The sequence below is a fragment of the Calonectris borealis genome, chromosome 3 (assembly GCF_964195595.1).
Source record: "Calonectris borealis chromosome 3, bCalBor7.hap1.2, whole genome shotgun sequence".
NCBI lineage: Eukaryota > Metazoa > Chordata > Aves > Procellariiformes > Procellariidae > Calonectris > Calonectris borealis.
The window spans coordinates 127,727,436-127,744,391 of record NC_134314.1 but is presented as its reverse complement, the minus strand read 5'-3'; the positions used below and the strand labels follow the sequence as shown (position 1 = coordinate 127,744,391).

Sequence of the window (16,956 nt, the reverse complement as noted above, 5' to 3'; positions counted from 1 at the left end):
CTTGACGCGACTCAGTGTATTTCTCTGCTGCAACCATTCTGCTCCCTGCACACAAAATTCTCTGAAACTATGACACAAGTGTAACTTTTTTTCCAGCGGCCTGCTATGGTCTTCCCAAAGCCTTGGAGTTAGGAAAAGAGATGTAAATTTTGCCCAATTAGCACTAGGCAAGCATCAGCGCACCATGGAAACAGAGATGGGGCAAGAAGACAGCTCTGTGTTGAAGCTGCTCATTTCTGTTTGTGTATAATTTATAATGAGATCTGGGAAGGGCAGTGCACTTCTCAGGCTATTAGAAAGAAAAGAACCATATGAAATTCCGTTGGAAATCTTTTCCAATTGGGAAGAAAAAATGTCTTAAGTTCCATGAAAAAAGAACTCCCAGACTTCTTTGACTTGCAAAGCTGCTTATTCACTGCATATATAGGTCTTTTCCAACCTTAATGATTCTATGATTCTATGATATTCTCAGGCCCTGGTGACAGAGACTGAATTTCCCCCCTCGCCGCCTCTTTCGCTCCAGACCAGCTTCTCACATCTTGAAGTGATCAGCAGCTAAGGAAGGGCACGTGTCGCTAGAGGCCCAGATTAAAGGGGAGAAGAAAAATGTACTAACGCTGCTGCAAGACGACTGAGCATCTTCAGCAGTGCCTAAGAACCAGCGCCTTCCGTGCAGCTCCAGCAGCGTCGCTTTTTCTCCAGATTTTGAGTGCGTTCCCCATGCATCCAACGTCACTCAGGGAGTAGGAGGAGACCGGGGGACAGGCATTTGTCCCTCTGTCTTTCCAGGCTGGCTTTTCATACGAGGCTCTCATTTGCGGTCAGCCTTTGCCACACGGGTGCACTTTCATCTGGCTACGTTCCCCGTTGCTGCTGGCTTTGCGATTTTTGGGAACAAAACAATGGAAAGGCCTTTGGACTTTGTGGGCTGCAGAGTGGAAAACAGCCCCTCACATCGGGATAATGTCATATAATTGCCCCACTAACACGGGGCAAGGAAGCAGGAGCAATTTCTACGAAAGAGGATAAAAAAATAAACAATGAGAACACATGGGCACAAAAAGAGGATTTAAGCAGCTCTCTAAAATCCCCTAATTTGGGTCACTTCTTTACAGTAAGTTGGTTTCTGCTCACTACTGGTGTAGTCTCCAGCTCGATAGGGTTTGTTGCAGTTCATCTGGGCACAGCTTGACGTGAGGAAGAGGCTGGTGCATGGATGGGGAGGAAGAAACAGGGAGAGGAGAAACCAGAGGAGAAACTCTCAGGCCAGGTTTATGATAGGAAAGGTCTGGAAGCAGCCGGCGGGAGACAGTCTGACCACTCTGGCTGCTCTTGGGTTGGTGACGTGCAGCTTCCACCTCCCCCAGCATATTGTTGCCCTGGGTCTCCTTCCAACGGCATATGGAATACAGGCTCGGGAGCAGCCTCGACGGCCTTCCTCTGAGCTGATTACGTATTTCCATACCTCAGAGCCCAAACTCCACGGTTACTGGGGTCTGCACACAAACGGCTTGTGGTTTTTGGTCCCGAAGTACATGTGTGGCTGGACTCACAAGATCTCCCCAAATAGCATCCCCTGTTCTCGCTGCCTGGGGCTGGGCATCAGCCGGCATTTGGCCCTAGAAATACCTCGCAGTCCTCACAGAGCAGTGGGAGAGGGAAAAAAAACAACTGATGTCAAAGGAAGGAGGACCGAAACAAAGGGAGAACCTTTAATCTGAAACAAAGGCTGCCTGTCTCCTCTGTCCGAGCGCTGGGATCCAACCCTGAACCAGCTAAACCAGTCGTGCTCGCACGACTCCAGTGCTGTAGTGCAGCGCAGACCACACTGGAGGGAGCACCCACCTCTCGCCTTCCGAAGGAGGAGGGCAGAGCAGAATGTAGGTCCAGCGCAAGGGGTATCGGATCCATCGCCCAGGCCATCCCTCCGAGGAGACCGCTTGAGCCCGTGTTTTCCTGCTGTGTTTGTAGTCCTGCTCGTGAGCGCAAAGATGCCTATCTTTATCATCACGGGCTTCTCCCACCTGCATGAGATATTATAATCCCCTTCCGATAACATCAGCAGCTCCACAGGTATTCTCAGCTTTCCCTTAGCAGGATCCCAGCGAGTGCTTTAGGTGCTCTCAGAGGCACCCCAGAGTGTCGCGGTGCCAGGCTAGAGCCTGAACTTGACCCTTTAGGTTTTTTGCAGTTTCACTTCAGAGCATTGACACCATTTCTTCACAAGACTACTCGGAGACTTTGGATGCAACATAATACTTGTGAAATCGGACCACTTAGCAGAAATGGCACTCGGCAATCGGGCTTTGGGCTGTTATCTGCTGAGATTCTTTTTCCCCTTTGCTATTTCTGTATTTTTATTTTCATTTTGCTAAACAACTTCTTTCCTTTATTTCTGTTTCCTCTTTGTGTCTATTTTTATTTCTATTTGAGGGGGCTCCTGTTCTTTTAAATACCAAACTCTTTTGGCAACATGCTTTTAGCTCAAGGCAGATGGCCCATTTGTATTAGATGTTATAGCCCGGTCACAGGATGCAGCTCGCAAACAATTTGCAGGGAAAACCGAACATTTTGTGGTGCTACTAAAATGCCTTTTTTCTTGTGCTACTTGCTTTGGGCACATGCTACGTCTCTTATCAGGCACATTCTGTCCCTTGGCTCAGCTGTTTCTTCCTAGGACAATTTCTCCTGGTCTGCAAATTATTGTGCAAAAGCAGAAAGCCATCTCCAAAGGTTGGATGCTGGCTTGAACCTTCCTTATTTTGAGCCCCGGGCATTCTTACTTGCCCACAAAATTGCTGTTTGTATTTCACAGTCTTATTTGTGTAAATATCCCCGTTTGTCTCCATATGGAAATTTGGTCCCTGGCTGGTCTGTAGATCCAGGCTACCATTTCTTCCGGCTGTCTTCCTGCCAGAAGCTGCAATACGATTTGAAAGCACTCTGCAGCTCGGTGTATTCTTGCTTCTCCTAAACTTGGCTTTCCCCAGCGGGCTGCTTCTCGTTTCTGAGAAAACGATAGTGCTTATTGTCATGACTTGAACCAAGGATTCCCCAAACCACACACTGGAACCACGGTTTCAAATATGATTTCAATTCTTCACCAGCTTCTCCCTCCTCCTTTGATTTCTCATGTGAAACTAATATCTTGGAAAAAAATCCTCCTCATCAGAATGCATAGCCTTCCAGTTCCCATCAGGGTACTTCATACAGGTTTTGTTCTGTTATTATTGCCTGTCAGACAAACACAGGCTCCTTTTGTGCTTCACACCACAGGTGCTAATTAAAAAAAAAAAAAAAGGCATTTTCTGGTATGCTACTTGGACACAAACGGAGAAAGTATGCCATTGCAGGAACGGCCCTACGCTGAAACCTCGTAACTGGCTGTGATCTGCAGCCAGCAACACCCTCTGGTCTAGGTGAGCAATTATGAAGGTGAGAGGTAAAGAACTCATTTTGCAATGTACGAATGGTTGAAAAGACCGCAGGAAAAGCTTGCTTACTGCCAACACGTCCGCGTGGTACAGATGCCTGTGTGCGCTACAGCGCCTGCGAGATGGGCAGATTAACAGCACGGTGCTGATCTCATCAGTGAAACTTGTTCTTAGGAGAATAAAAATAATCTGATTGTCCCACCAGATTTGGGCAGCTGAGTACAGCCCAGAGCACTAATTCTGCACGTTTCGCTGTGACACCACAACCAAGGCAGAACAGCAGATGCTGGAACCCAAATGGCCCGATTACACATGGGTGACATTTGATTATACAGAAATGCACGTCCAGGCGTCATTCCTTTGGCAAAATCTGGCGGTTCACGTCATAAAAGCCAGGCTAACTGCCTGACACCTAGTGCTGGTAGTCAGAGATGCAGCTGCGAAGGTTTCGGCACCCTCAGCCTCAGCCTTTACCAGTGTGGCAGGCTGTCCTCGCACCCATTCAGGAGGGGTGGTGGAGGATACAACCTCTCTGCGCTCAAGACAGCAGAACAGCCGCCTCGGGTACTGACCACCGGCGCGTGGGTTTTTAGCCGGTGTAAGTCAGTGGAGCCCAGACTTCCGAAGAGTTGTGCTAATCCGTATCACAGGAGCATCTGAAATTTTGTGAAGAGGGTTGTACAACGTGCGTGTTGACGACCGCAGAGTGACAGCGCGAGGCACTGCCAGTCCTGTGAAACGGTCTCACGTATGTTGTGTTTTGTGTTTCCTAACCACCATGCCTGCCTTTGGAAAGTAACTGCTCATACATACTGCTCAAACTGTCCAGGTAAATGAATTCCACGCTGCGTAAACTTTTACACCTTAAAGCAAAAAGACGTTGAAGCATCAGTGTAGAAGCTGTCCAAACCTTTAACTGCAGAAATACAGGCCTGACTGTAAGGGGGGATTTTGTCGCAGGCCTCACAGGACAGTCCTTTGGCTGTTTGCTGGCTACAGCCAGAAAAGAAGGTGCAGAGTGACCATTCGGTTTGTGAGGGGTGAGATAGGTGCAAGTTTATGAGGAAAGCTGCCTTGGGAGGTGGGAAAGGGACGTGCAGGGTGAGGTGGCAGCGGTTAGCCAAGTACTCTGCTGCCGGGGGGGTGGGGGGGACACCGGGCTGCCGAGGGCCCGCACCCCACCCACGCACCAGCCATTCCGTTTTAAAGATCAGTGTGGCCGTACCACCCCAAAACGCCATTTTGAGCCGGGTTCCCCTCAGGAGACACCGCCAAACGCCCACGGGCCCTGCGTGAGGCCCTTGCAGGGACCGGGCCGCCCGCCCCGCGCCGCCGCCCTCCGCCATTTCCCTCCCGGCGTGCCCCGCGCGGCGCCGCGGGGCAGGGCGGGAGCGACAAGATGGCCGCGCCCGTGTGAGGAGCCGCCGCCGGCGTCCGCGCTCGCCTCAGCCGCGCTGCCGCTTCCCGCGTGGCCCCCGGGCAGCGCGGGAGCCGGAGCCCGGTCGCGGCGGGTGTGCGTCCGTCCCAGAAATAATGAGGATATCGGGCCCCCATGTCGGACCACTCTGACGAGAGGGCGACGATGATTGCGGCCGGCGACCTGCAGGAGTTCGTCCCCCGGGGCCGCGAGCACTGCCGGCGCCACCCCAGCGCCCTCACCCTCCAGCTGCGGCGGCTGCAGCCCGCCTCCGAGCTCTGCTCCTCCGACGGGGCGGCCGGCCTGGTGGGGTCCCTCCGCGAGGTGACGATCCACGAGCGGCAGCGGGTACGAGGCAGCGGGGGCGCGGGGGGGGGCCTTGGCCCGGCTTTCTAAAATCCATTGGGCAAAACACGACTGCTGAGCGATGACCGGCTGTTGTGACCACACCGGCAGCTCTTGTAACTTTTCCTTAAAAAAATCTTGGCTTTCAGGAAAGTTGGCAGTTGAGGAAAGGCGCCAGCGATGCCGGGGAAGAAGTGGACTACGATGAAGAGCTGTATGTGGCCAGCAATATGGTCATCTGGAGCAAAGGAAGTAAAACCCAAGCCTCTGCTGTTTATAAGGCTTTCACTGTTGACAGCCCTGTTCTGCAGGTATGAAAACGTGGAAAGGTGGCGACTGAATGAATGCGCGTTAGCTAAAAAATACTCGCTGACTGTTTTCAAACAGTGTTGTGAGGTGGGGTTATTTTGGGAAATACGGAAAGGTGAGATCGTGTAGTAGCATCAGCTCGTTCTTCAGAAGTAATTCTACTGTATTTGGTTTTAGGCCTTATGGTGCGACTTCACTATACCCCGGGAAAAATCTGAAAAAGCTGATGGTGAGTTTCCTCCTTACTGTAATGCCAAACAAATGTTTTGAGTTCAGCTCTCTTGGCATGATAAGTTTAGTCATCAAGACTTGCTACGTTAAGACAACCACCCCCCTGAAGTTTACATTTTGTATATAGAGGATGTCTAAGGAAAGAGAGAAACTTTACTGTGTATTTTTTTTCTTTTTTTTTTTCCCCCCCGCTTTCAGGCAGTGATGAAATAGTAGAGAAATGTATCTGCATATTGCAGAATTCCTGTATAAATGTGCATAGCATAGAGGGAAAGGATTACATTGCTGCTTTACCTTTTCAGGTAGGTGCTATACTTTTTTTGTCCACAAATGGGCTTGTTATCTGGTTGCACGCTATGTTGGGGTGGGGAGGTGTGCGTAAAACACTGCTGGTGGTGGCTGCCTGAGTTCTTCACTCTGTGGGTGAAAGCAACAAAGCTGATGAAGGTGCGGCTGTGTGGTCAGGGCATTGAATGCTTCTGGAAGTAGTGGCAGCCGGTTGTGTGACGTGGGAAAGTATGGGTGTGACTGCTTCGTAGTCTGAGAATCTACTCCGATTTACGTTACTCTTCTCTCAAGAAAAACGTCTTATTTTGCTATAATGAGATACTCAAACGTGGAACATAATCAATATAGTAAGTACTTGATTTTTTGGTTTTTTTGGTCGTAAATCTATTTGTAATTTTTTATAGGTCGCAAATGTCTGGCCAACAAAATATGGTTTGTTATTTGAGCGCAGCAGTTCTTCACATGAAGTTCCTGCAAGTCCACCCAGGTATGTAATGAGTGGCTTTGATTGTTTCGTTATAGACTGTTTGCTAATCTAACACAGGAGTGCAAGAGTTGAAGAAGAGCAGTAATGAAAGGATCTGTGTGTTCGTGACGGGGACAGGTGAAATCAGGTGAAACATCAAGAAATAGCAGGAAGGGGCTGAATATTGACAATCCATGATATTTCTCTGATACTGTGTTAGGAACTAATTGGGAGTGGTGATCCTGGGAATAGGGTATGGGAGGCACAATATGGGCGTTACTAGCCTGACTGGAAATTGGTTTGTCCTGAAAATTGGTTCCAGGCTGTGATGGACGACTGGGAGATTCACTGAGGGATTGTCATTGAGACATTTTCTCTCAGCTGCAGGATGCTTTAAATGTATGGAGCATCCTGGTACCTTCTTGGTGAGGATCATAGACCCTGTGCTGTGTGGCTGGGCATACATACAGCTGAGAAGCAGAGTAAGGAGGTGGTGGTGGTGATGAGCAGCTTTTATACAGCCACTTGCTCTCTCTTGGGCTTTATGTGTGCATTCCAGGCACCTGTGATTCTCTAGTCCTCAGAAGAGTTGAGATTAGAAGTAGAGGTCCTGAAAATGTTCAAGAGGGTACACTGCAAAAATCATGATTGACCCTACTCAAGCTGGCTTTCCGTGAAAATTCTTCGTTTTGCTACTGCCGCCACAGATGGGTGGCTTGATTGCTGCTCGGTGGTGGCTACAAATGACCTGATGGCTGTCTGCTTGTCTGGAACCGGGGAGTTGTGGAACTTAAACTCTTAAGCTGAGTCTGCATTCAGGGCTTTCTCCTCTTCCTACTCCTCCTCCAAACTCGGCCAGTGCCAGCTCTGTTCATTCGGGCCAGCCAAAGTCTGTCGTGTGGCCACCAGGTGGGGTCATTCTCAAGTCCTTTGGGAAGATGTAAAACAGGACCTAATCATCCTGTTTGATACACCAGCCTTTATCTGACTACTCAGTTAATCCAACAAGGTTCTGCGAACGGAATATATGTCTCTACTGTTAGAGTTCTGGCTCTGATTTGTTAAGATCTGAGGAGCTGTTTTGGAATCACAGCACCAGCTACAAGAGAGAACAATTATGCTTGTTAGCATCTGTTTTTTGACCGTGCTTTGTTTGGTTTCTTTCTAGAGAACCTTTGCCTACTATGTTCAGCATGCTACACCCATTAGATGAGATAACACCTCTCGTCTGTAAGTCTGGAGGTAGGTTTACGTCTTTAGATGCATCGCTTGAAGTCCATCAGTATGACATCAAATGCTTCACGTGTCACTTGAGCGTTTTCTGTATTACAAAATTTGCAAATAATCACTCTTTCAAGAATTCAGAAGTGGGTTTTAGCTGCTTCATGAACAGGGAAACTGTTCAGGAAAGAAACCCAGATTGCAGAAGAAAGAGGGTATGAGAAATGCTAAGCCTCTAACTGATAACACTGCTGTAGAAATGATACTTTCGCCTTAACTGAAGTTAACTGCTTCTTTAGCAGGCGTGTTTGGCTCTGCTAGAGTGCAGTACGTTGCTGATTACACCTTGAGGATCGTGTTCCTCAATGCTGAACCTTCCATTGTGATGACCTATGATACTGTGCAGAGTTTACATGCTGTTTGGGCTCTTCGGAGAGTAAAGCCAGAGGTACAAATTCATTGTCGACTAAATATCATTATCAAAAGTTTTTGTGTGTGTTTACATGCCCTTATGGCTGTGTGTGTGTTAGAAATGTCTGGTATTTGTGATTTATTTTATTTATAAGAGAGTAAGATGTTTGTTGGAGTGGGTTGTTTGGGTTTTTTTTAAATAGTTTCTTTCATGTATTTGCCTGTAGCACGGTCAGGGAGATCACGTGATGGTGATGGTCATGAAGTATACTGTGCTTATCATGATAATCCTTACATTGTACTAGAAGGTTTTGGCTCTGCTTAAACTGTTGTGTTCTGTAAGAAAAGTGACAAACAACTTAGTGCCCTGAAAATCGTAGGAGTAGTGTCTGTGACTGGGAGTGAGAAAGTATGGCTGGTAGGAATAACTTCTTAGGCTGAGCACCTACCTAGGCATAAATTTTTAACACCTAACTGATGAAACAAGCTATTTGAACATCTTCCTGGCTGTTATTGCCCGTGTGCTGTTTGTGCATAGACAGCTCTGTTTTCTCTCCCAGGAGCAGAACACAGTGCTGAAGTTCTCGGAGCAGGTGGGCACACCACAGCACGTGGCCACTAGCAGCTCTTTGACCGCTCATCTCAGAAGCCTCTCAAAAGGAGACTCTCCTGTGGGCTCCCCTTTCCAGAACTACTCGTCTATCCACAGCCAGAGCCGATCCGTGTCATCGCCCAGCATGCAGTCCCGCTCGCCATCTATCTCCAACATGGCTGCTTTGAGGTGGGTGCTGAACGTGACAGACGATGCCAAAGAACACGAGCTATGGAATAGGATGCACGTCTGGGATTGCTGTCTGTCCTTCTCTGCCGTTACAAATCTGTCCGTCTAAGGTGCAGGTGCCTCCTCTGTTACAGCATCTGAAAGCCCTCTTGGAACGCCCTTGTGACGCTTGGTGTGCTATTATCCCTACAGCACAGGAGGGTGATTGGCGTGCAAGAGCCAAAGAGGCTGTTCTGTCATTACACAGCCAGTCTGTGGTGGAGTCGAGAACTGTCTGCAGGCCTTTTGAGTCCCAGGAGCGTTTTCAGCTAGCTTTTCTAAAGAAAGCCAAATTTAGAGGGGAACAGGTTGGGAGAGATTTTTGATGGAATGGACCACGCAACTTAAAATGTTGGGTTTCTTACTTTTGAAATCTCATCTATTGGATTCTGACAGAGATGACTGGAAATTAATCAGATAATTGTTCTCCTATGCTGGGGGGTATTGCCAGAGGAAACTAATACTGAACTAGCTACTGGTTTAGGGTGGTTTTGGTTTGTTTTTAAAGTCTCTACCAGTGTATGAGCTCCCTGAGATTCTGTTCCTGATATTTGAAAATCCACTCTTCAGTAGCGTCTTATGTCTTTGCTTGCAGCCGCTCTCATTCTCCTGCCCTGGGAGTGCATTCTTTCTCAGGAGTGCAGAGGTTCAACTTCTCCAGTAACGCTCAGTCACCGAAGAGGCACAGTATTACCCATTCGCCAAACAGCACTTCCAGTGATTCCTTCCTTATACCAGAAACTGAACCAATTGTTCCTGAGCTGTGTATAGATCATCTGTGGACAGAAACAGTCACAAACATGAGGTTAGGTCCTTGTGCTGGGATGTGAGAAGTTCTGGACTTCCATTGCGGGGAAATAAAGTAAAATGACAGCTTATTTTAGTGTGTGTTTTCTGCAAATGGTGCCACCTTAAAGTAGATTCATGGACTTGTACTTCCTAATTTTTTTGACAAATGATGCTCACTAGGTGCCTAGCTCCCTTCAAAAGAGAATTGGGCACTTGGAACAGTTTTGCCTGTTGTGTTATCCATGGCCCTCTGAGCAGGGGGAATGGTTTTCGTGAGATCTCTAAAGCAAAGAAGGTTCCAGCCTGGTCATTGCTTTGGGGTTTTTCTGATCTTCTAGGGGGAGTATCTCTTTCTCTGTTACCATCAAAAGGGGCAAAACACAGCATAAACCCTAAGATTGAACAGGAGAACAAAGCCAAATAGCATGTGCTCTGCATGCCAAAAAGTGGGGAATGTGAAGATTGGAGTGCGAGAAAATCAATTTCAGGAGCAATGACTGAAACCGAGACTGGTGCATTCTGGCAACTTGATGCACTGCTAATTGAAGTCTAGTGCGACCCTATAGCTTGTGGGCACTGTGTTTTCCTTCATTACAATTTTCATAGTAGACCAAACAGTGTGCTGATCATTGCATCTCTTTTACAGAGAGAAGAATTCCCAAGCATCAAAAGTGTTTATTACCACTGACCTTTGTGGGCAGAAGTTCTTGTGCTTTTTAGTGGAATCCCAGCTCCAGCTGCGGTGAGTGTCCCTGTCTCGGGGACAGGTGAAGAAAGGGGAGCACTCTAGAAATTACCAACTAGATATGGGTTTTAACGTACTTATTGCTCCAGCTAGTGGAATCTGTTATGACAACATGTGGTACGTCACTGGCTCTCGTATGACATGTTTTTAACTGTGGTGGCATAGATGATTTGGGCTATTTAAATAAAACTGAAGTTGTGAGAGAGCATTCACTGTAATTTGAATGGTATTCTTATTTATCCTCCTCTTTACCCTTTAGAAGTACATTGGGGGTTTTAATTAGACTAGCAGAGTAAAAATAAGTTGATGAGCAGAGTAAAAGTAAGTTGACTAGCAGGGCAAAACAAGCAAAGGAAGGAGGAAGGAACCAAGTATACCACACTAAAAGTAACTGCACCATGCAACACGCTTTCAATTTTCTGTCGTCTTTCTGTAACAACAGATAGGACAGTCCTTTTATGTTTCCTGTTGTTTTCTCAAATCTCTAGGTGTGTAAAATTTCAAGAGAGCAATGATAAGTCGCAGCTGATCTTTGGTTCTGTTACCAATATTCAAGCAAAGGATGCGGCTCCAGTGGAGGTACGTACCTCTGTATGGACTATTAACTGTGGAGTATCCTGCTTTGTCACTTGTCGTCCAATTGTTGTCCTTTTACTTAAATACAAGAAGCTGAATATGCTGCTTAATTCTTACAGGGCATTGATACGCTGCTGGTTCTGGAGGGCAGTGGAAATCTAGTGCTTTATTCTGGAGTGGTTCGTGTAAGTAACAGTTTTTCTATCTGAAAATAAATGGTTGAATTTTTGGTTACAAGCTGGGCTGTACCGAGGGATCCTTTCTGCATCATACCTCATTTTAAGCTACTGTAGGCTTGCTTGGGAAGGTGGCTGTGCTCACGTACCAAGTGTAGTTTATGTGCAGTGCTGGAAAGGTAGTTCTGAAGAATCAGTGGCACCTTGTGGTACAATTAAATAATCTCTTGAGCTTATTTTCAGTGATAGTAAAATACTAAAGTAATAAAATGCTTTCAAAGAAAGCAAACTCCAGGAATATGGAAAATAAGAATTGTTCCTGAACAAAAAGCTTTCAAATTTCTCTGTAGCATGCCAGATAGTTTTAGATGTCAAATTATTTTGCTTTACAAAGGACTGTTATTAGGATGGACATGATTCATCCAAAATAATTAAAACTTTTTCTTAAATTCTATAGAGATGCACTGTGCGCTCTCTCTGTATGCAGAAACCTTGGACACTGCAATTTGTGTGTGTGTGTGTATATATATACACACATATATATGTATGTATATAAAAAACAAAAAGTATACTCTCTGAAAGTAGAGCTTTCTCAGTGAAGCCCTGCTAGAACTTGCATTGGGAGTAGACCTGTAGCAATAATGTACAATACTGACCATATATGGTAGCTTTTTCAGTGTGTCGTCATCTGAAGAAAGTAATCACATGAAGTAATCTTTAATCTTCTCTTCAGAGACTTTATTTTAAGTACATAGACACTTGTCTTAAAACTTTTCCTTTAAGATGTTAAAATCTGATAATATCAGTCTATGTAAGCAAGCTTGTGGAAGCCCAGGCATGAGAACAAACTATTTGTTTTCCTGTATATTGTTCACAAAAAGGTGGGGAAGGTTTTTATTCCTGGACTGCCTGCTCCATCCCTGACAATGTCGAACCAAATGCCTCGGCCAAGTACTCCCTTGGATAGTGTCAGCACTCCATCCAAGCCTTTGAATAAACATCTGGGGCCCCTAGAAGAGGTAAGAAGAAAGGAAGTCCCACCTTGGAAAGGGTTTAGTTGTAACGGCTTCAAAGGATTGGTTGATTTTTAACTTTCAAGGTATCTTTTGGAGCTAAATCTTTTATTTTCCTTCTGTAAATTCCCTGAATAAACAGTGTTTAAAGAAGATCTATTTAGTGCTGCCCTATTTATTTATTTGTGATTTCTGTAAAACTTCTGAGGTAGGTATTGGAAAGATTTATAGTTGTTTTCAAAATACTTATTAGTACGTTAAAAATGACAATTCTAGCTGTCCTTTGCTCAGATCCTCTTACTTCAACATTTCTAAGCATTCGTTTTTACCACTTTTCAGGGTGTGCTTTTGTCACCAGTTCCAGAACTAAGGGATTCTTCCAAACTTCATGACTCAACTTACGTTGAGGACTGTACTTTTCAGCAGCTTGGGACATTCATTCATGCTCTGAGAGATCCTGTCCACAACAGAGTAACTTTAGTAGGTATTATCCTGTAATTTGAGTCAACGCTTTGTTAGCAAAGCAAAGCGGGGGTCAAGTTTACTTCTACTGTGTAGTAAGACGTTGTTAGCAGCTCCTGACCAGCAGCAAAATATCACACCTGCATTGGTGGCTCCACATTTTTCTCTCTGTATGATACCCTTGAAGTCACAGAATTTAATTGATTCCCTCAAGTGATTCAGCTCAGGATCCATTTCAAGTGTTTCATGGAGCTAGCATTTGAGGTTGCAAATCTTTAGTGTAGCAAATAGCCAAGAATTAGGAATATGCTTAATACATAAATGAGTTCTGAGTTGATGGAAAAGGACGCTGGTTTTACTTAAAGATGCATTTCGTAATTTGACTCTTACCTTTTTTTTCATTTTTATTTTTTCAGGAACTCAGCAATAATACGATGGTTCGGATTACAATTCCTGAAATTGCCACTTCAGAACTAGGTATGATTCAGAATCCATCACATGAAATATGTTCCATAATTTTTGAGGGTTCATTTTTGAAGTAGTTTATGCGTAGCTTAGACTGTAACGATTCAGTACCACATATTCCAAGCTCTATTAACTTACCTGCTAGAGCTGCTACCATTTATTTAGGCATGCTTTGTTGCTTTCAGTGCTTCACCTGCTGCACTCTTAGAACTTCCTTTGTTCTTTAGGTTGCTTTGCTCTCTACTATTGTGTATATTATTGCTTGAGGAAGGGCTGAGGTGCCAGTTCAGACAAAAGTTGGTTTCAGTAATGAGCAAAAAGGAACTCTTTTTTTCCCCTTTGTCTGGTGAATTAGAGGGGCTGTGCTCCACCTGAACTAAAGGAACAGCTGTTGGAGGTTGTGTGGTGTGCCTTTTATTGAAAGAGTTTCCGGAGAGTTAGAAGTAGGTCCGATAAGAGGATTTATAGCACTGATTGGAGAAAGTAACCAGGAGGTAAGATGGAAAACACACCTAATTTTTTTTTTCCTCTTTCAACAGTGAAAAGATGTCTGCAAGGGGTCAAAGCTATCCTGCCCAAGGAGATAGCTGTACAGATGCTTGTCAAGTGGTACAATGCTTATAATGCTCCAGGAGGACCAAGCTATCACTCAGAATGGAATTTATTTGTAACATGTCTCATGAATATGATGGGTTACAACACAGAGAGACTGTCCTGGACACGTAATGTAAGCAAGCTCATGTTTGTTTTCCTAGTTTACGTTGAAGCTACCGATAATTCTTCGAGGTTCAAAATCGTTAGAGAGACACTGAAGTCAGAAGTAGATTGTATCTTGTCTTAAATCAGAAGATGTCATCAAATCAATTCTCTGTTTCTAAATTTCAGGTATACATTTTAGTCTGTGTTTATCGTGAAATATATTTATAAGGTACTTACCACCAAATGTCTTGGTCAAATAAAAATAAACTATGAAGATTTTACTCCAGTTCATGACTAACACTTATGCATTAAAGATTTGATTCATCTAATCCCGTATTAAGCTGCTTCTCGCTAGAAACACAGGTCACAACTCAGATTTCTGTTTCCTAAAGAGGATTTTTCATGCAGTTTTCAAATTACAATTTTTAAAGTTCTGTTTTTTTTCCGCTGTTTTACTGAATGTATTTGGAGTTTTCTGTAAGTGGGTTTCCTGCTAGCAAGTATGTTTGCAGTACTTGCAGGGGAAGAAAAAGGCAGCAAGGATATGGTACCACTGAAATGAAAGCCATTACCGTATATCTAGATTACTAGCATTAGCTCATCCACAGTATTTCCTCTGTCCTAGTAAATACCAGACGTTAGGCAGTCAAACTGTGAAAGTCATGCACCATACACTAGAATAACTAGCTGTGTGCAGAGTAATCTAATTGCAGGATATGTTTTATATGGAAGCAAAGTACGGAAGTACCTAAAGCAACGTCATGTAATACTTGGTTTGGGTGATTCACTTACACAGTCTTGGGAATTTCAATACTGAGCTACTTTTGATCTTTTTATTTCTTGCAGCTTGATTTTGAAGGATCGCTTTCACCAGTTATTGCTCCAAAGAAGGCTAGACCATCAGAAACAGGGTCAGATGAAGTAAGAAATGGTTCTTTTTTACAACTAAGAGGCAGGGGGTGGTGGTGGGGGCAGTGGTGTTTGGTTTTGTTTTTTTTTTAAAGGCAAGCCAGAGGAAACACCCTCTCAGTATTGCATTTCATCTGAGCTCATCTGAGATTACAAGTTATTTTGCCCTGTGTAGTGGCTGCATCATGTGACCTTACTTGTGAGGGTTCTCACTTCCAGAGAAGTAGGTTGGACTCAGGAATGAATTTACTATCGATCACAAAGCAATCCCAGATTTCTCTAGAAACGTCAGATTTCTCCTAGATGCTTCCTGCCTTTAAAATGAAGTTCTCACTCCCTTGGCTGGTCGGCACCTTTAGCAAGTTAGGAGCATCAAATTGCATACTTCACTGAACGCACTGGTTCTCAGCGAACTTAGTGGAGTGTTTGAGATCAATTCACTGAGTTCTGCCTAGACAGGAATAGTTTTTACGTAATCACACAGTAAAGTGGATGAGGCTTACTATCATCTCATCCTAAGAGAGCGATGGTGGTCTAATTGTGCTATTAGTTTTTTGTGGGTTGATAGCTCAGTGAGCCAGTGGGGTTACGGACTACGGTCTACGTGGAGCAACGACCAGGATCTAATGCGTGATGTGCTGTGGCAGGGGAGGGACAAAGAAGGCTGGGAGCACTAGGTGCATTGCATACATACTCAGTGAGGTTTCATGCGCAGAGTATTGGTGCAAGGAAGGTACTCTCAGCTTTCTTTTGTCTTGTTCTTTTAAATATAAGGCTTTGATTCTTTTATGCACAACAGGGTGGGGTGGGGAAGGATGAAACTTAACAATTTAACCTCTCTGGCTTGCAGGGTTTGTGCAACACATTTACCATCAACAATCACATTTTTATTGGTTTGTGGGGAAAAAGCTTCCTCTGTAACAGTGCTTTGGGGTTATCTTGCCAGAAGGTTATGTTCAGTGTGGAACCTCTGCCTCTCTTTCCTGTTTGTTTGGTCTAGGACTGGGAATATCTCTTGAGCTCTGACTATCATAGGAATTTTGAGTCTCATCCTGTTGCCAAAGCTTTGCGACTGGACCCTCTGGAAGTTTCGGCTCCAAAGGATGACTTTTCCCGGAGCCTTAGTTTGGATTCCTCAACCCTCCTTTTCACCCATATTCCTGCTATTTTCTTTGTTCTTCATCTCATCTACGAGGAGCTCAAACTGAATAGTCTGATGGGAGAAGGAATTCGTTCACTTGTTGTTCTTCTGGTTCAGCTGGCCAGGTATGCCCAACTGACAAATTGCAGATATGGCATATCGTGCAGTGTCTCTTGATGATGGATGTGTATTATTTTTGTGGGGAATTTGGGGATTGCCCAAAGTGGAGCAGAATTCTCATGTATCTGAAGAAAATGAATGCATGTTTAAAACCTTATTGTGCTTAAAGATACTTGCTGTAGCAAATCTCTTGTATGGTTCTGGCCACTTCCCAACATCAGTGTGATTCACAAATCTTAGATGCTGCAGCTTGTGTTTTTCTTACTGTATTGTCACAGCTCAGCTCATGAGATCTGTCAAATATTCTTGTTTGTTGTGGAATCTTCACTGCAGCCAGTGACTGCATCTTCATGTCTTCCAGAACCACCTTCAAGTTGCATGCCATGCATGTAGATAGATGGATACAGATACGTCTTCAAGTACAAGGCCCAGTAATGCTTTCCTGAGTTGTATTTGCTATTTCTATCAAATTTTTTGTATGGCTATAGATTCTTCCCCAGTAGCACCTACTATAGCTGGCTGGCTAAATGGTTCCCAGGAGTGGCATCGTCCCTAGTGCTGAAAAGGTTGCCCTGTCCTCTATTCTCTCTGCCAACGAGAAGCGAGTCTGAAATGAAAGACTGTGTGTCTTTTGAGGCTGGCAGCTGTTATATGCACTCATGTCTTGCAGGTAACCCAGCAGGTTATCTAGCCTCAACAGCTGGAATTTGGAGGAGACTGTAGTGACAGTGGTCACGTCTTAGGCGGTGGTGGAGGTGTGGGACAAAGCAGAACGACAGCCGAAGAGAAATGCACTGGGGGGAAAATTAAACGTACAGATTCACTGCTTCGGGAATGGGCAGTGCCCGTGAGCGGTCTTAGTAAAGAAAGCCAGAACTTCCCTCCTTGTATCTAGTGCATACACAAGCATCAAAAAAAC

The 16,956-nt window shown here is 45.0% G+C and overlaps 1 protein-coding gene across 11 annotated transcripts in view; it reads left to right on the top strand.

Annotated features, from left to right (window-relative positions):
* The first annotated feature begins 4,819 nt into the window (after positions 1-4,819).
* ANAPC1 (anaphase promoting complex subunit 1) overlaps positions 4,820-16,956 on the top strand; it is a 34,993-nt gene continuing 22,856 nt past the window's right edge. For 8 of the 11 annotated variants that reach the window (XR_012673271.1, XR_012673270.1, XR_012673269.1 and 5 more), the window contains exons 1-18: positions 4,820-5,199; positions 5,346-5,507; positions 5,683-5,734; positions 5,935-6,038; positions 6,429-6,511; positions 7,659-7,732; positions 8,011-8,159; positions 8,683-8,903; positions 9,538-9,747; positions 10,378-10,473; positions 10,965-11,055; positions 11,172-11,237; positions 12,110-12,247; positions 12,581-12,721; positions 13,120-13,180; positions 13,708-13,895; positions 14,714-14,788; positions 15,777-16,042. Coding sequence is in view for 7 of the 11 variants with exons in the window: in XM_075147848.1 (XP_075003949.1) it covers positions 4,987-5,199; positions 5,346-5,507; positions 5,683-5,734; positions 5,935-6,038; positions 6,429-6,511; positions 7,659-7,732; positions 8,011-8,159; positions 8,683-8,903; positions 9,538-9,747; positions 10,378-10,473; positions 10,965-11,055; positions 11,172-11,237; positions 12,110-12,247; positions 12,581-12,721; positions 13,120-13,180; positions 13,708-13,895; positions 14,714-14,788; positions 15,777-16,042 (2,390 nt within the window). In the remaining 4 variants the exon portion in view is untranslated. Of the gene's footprint in view, positions 5,200-5,345; positions 5,508-5,682; positions 5,735-5,934; positions 6,039-6,428; positions 6,512-7,045; positions 7,119-7,658; positions 7,733-8,010; positions 8,160-8,682; positions 8,904-9,537; positions 9,748-10,377; positions 10,474-10,964; positions 11,056-11,171; positions 11,238-12,109; positions 12,248-12,580; positions 12,722-13,119; positions 13,181-13,707; positions 13,896-14,713; positions 14,789-15,776; positions 16,043-16,956 lie in introns of those variants that run through there. The other 3 variants (XM_075147850.1, XM_075147851.1, XM_075147853.1) reach the window with 3 other exon arrangements.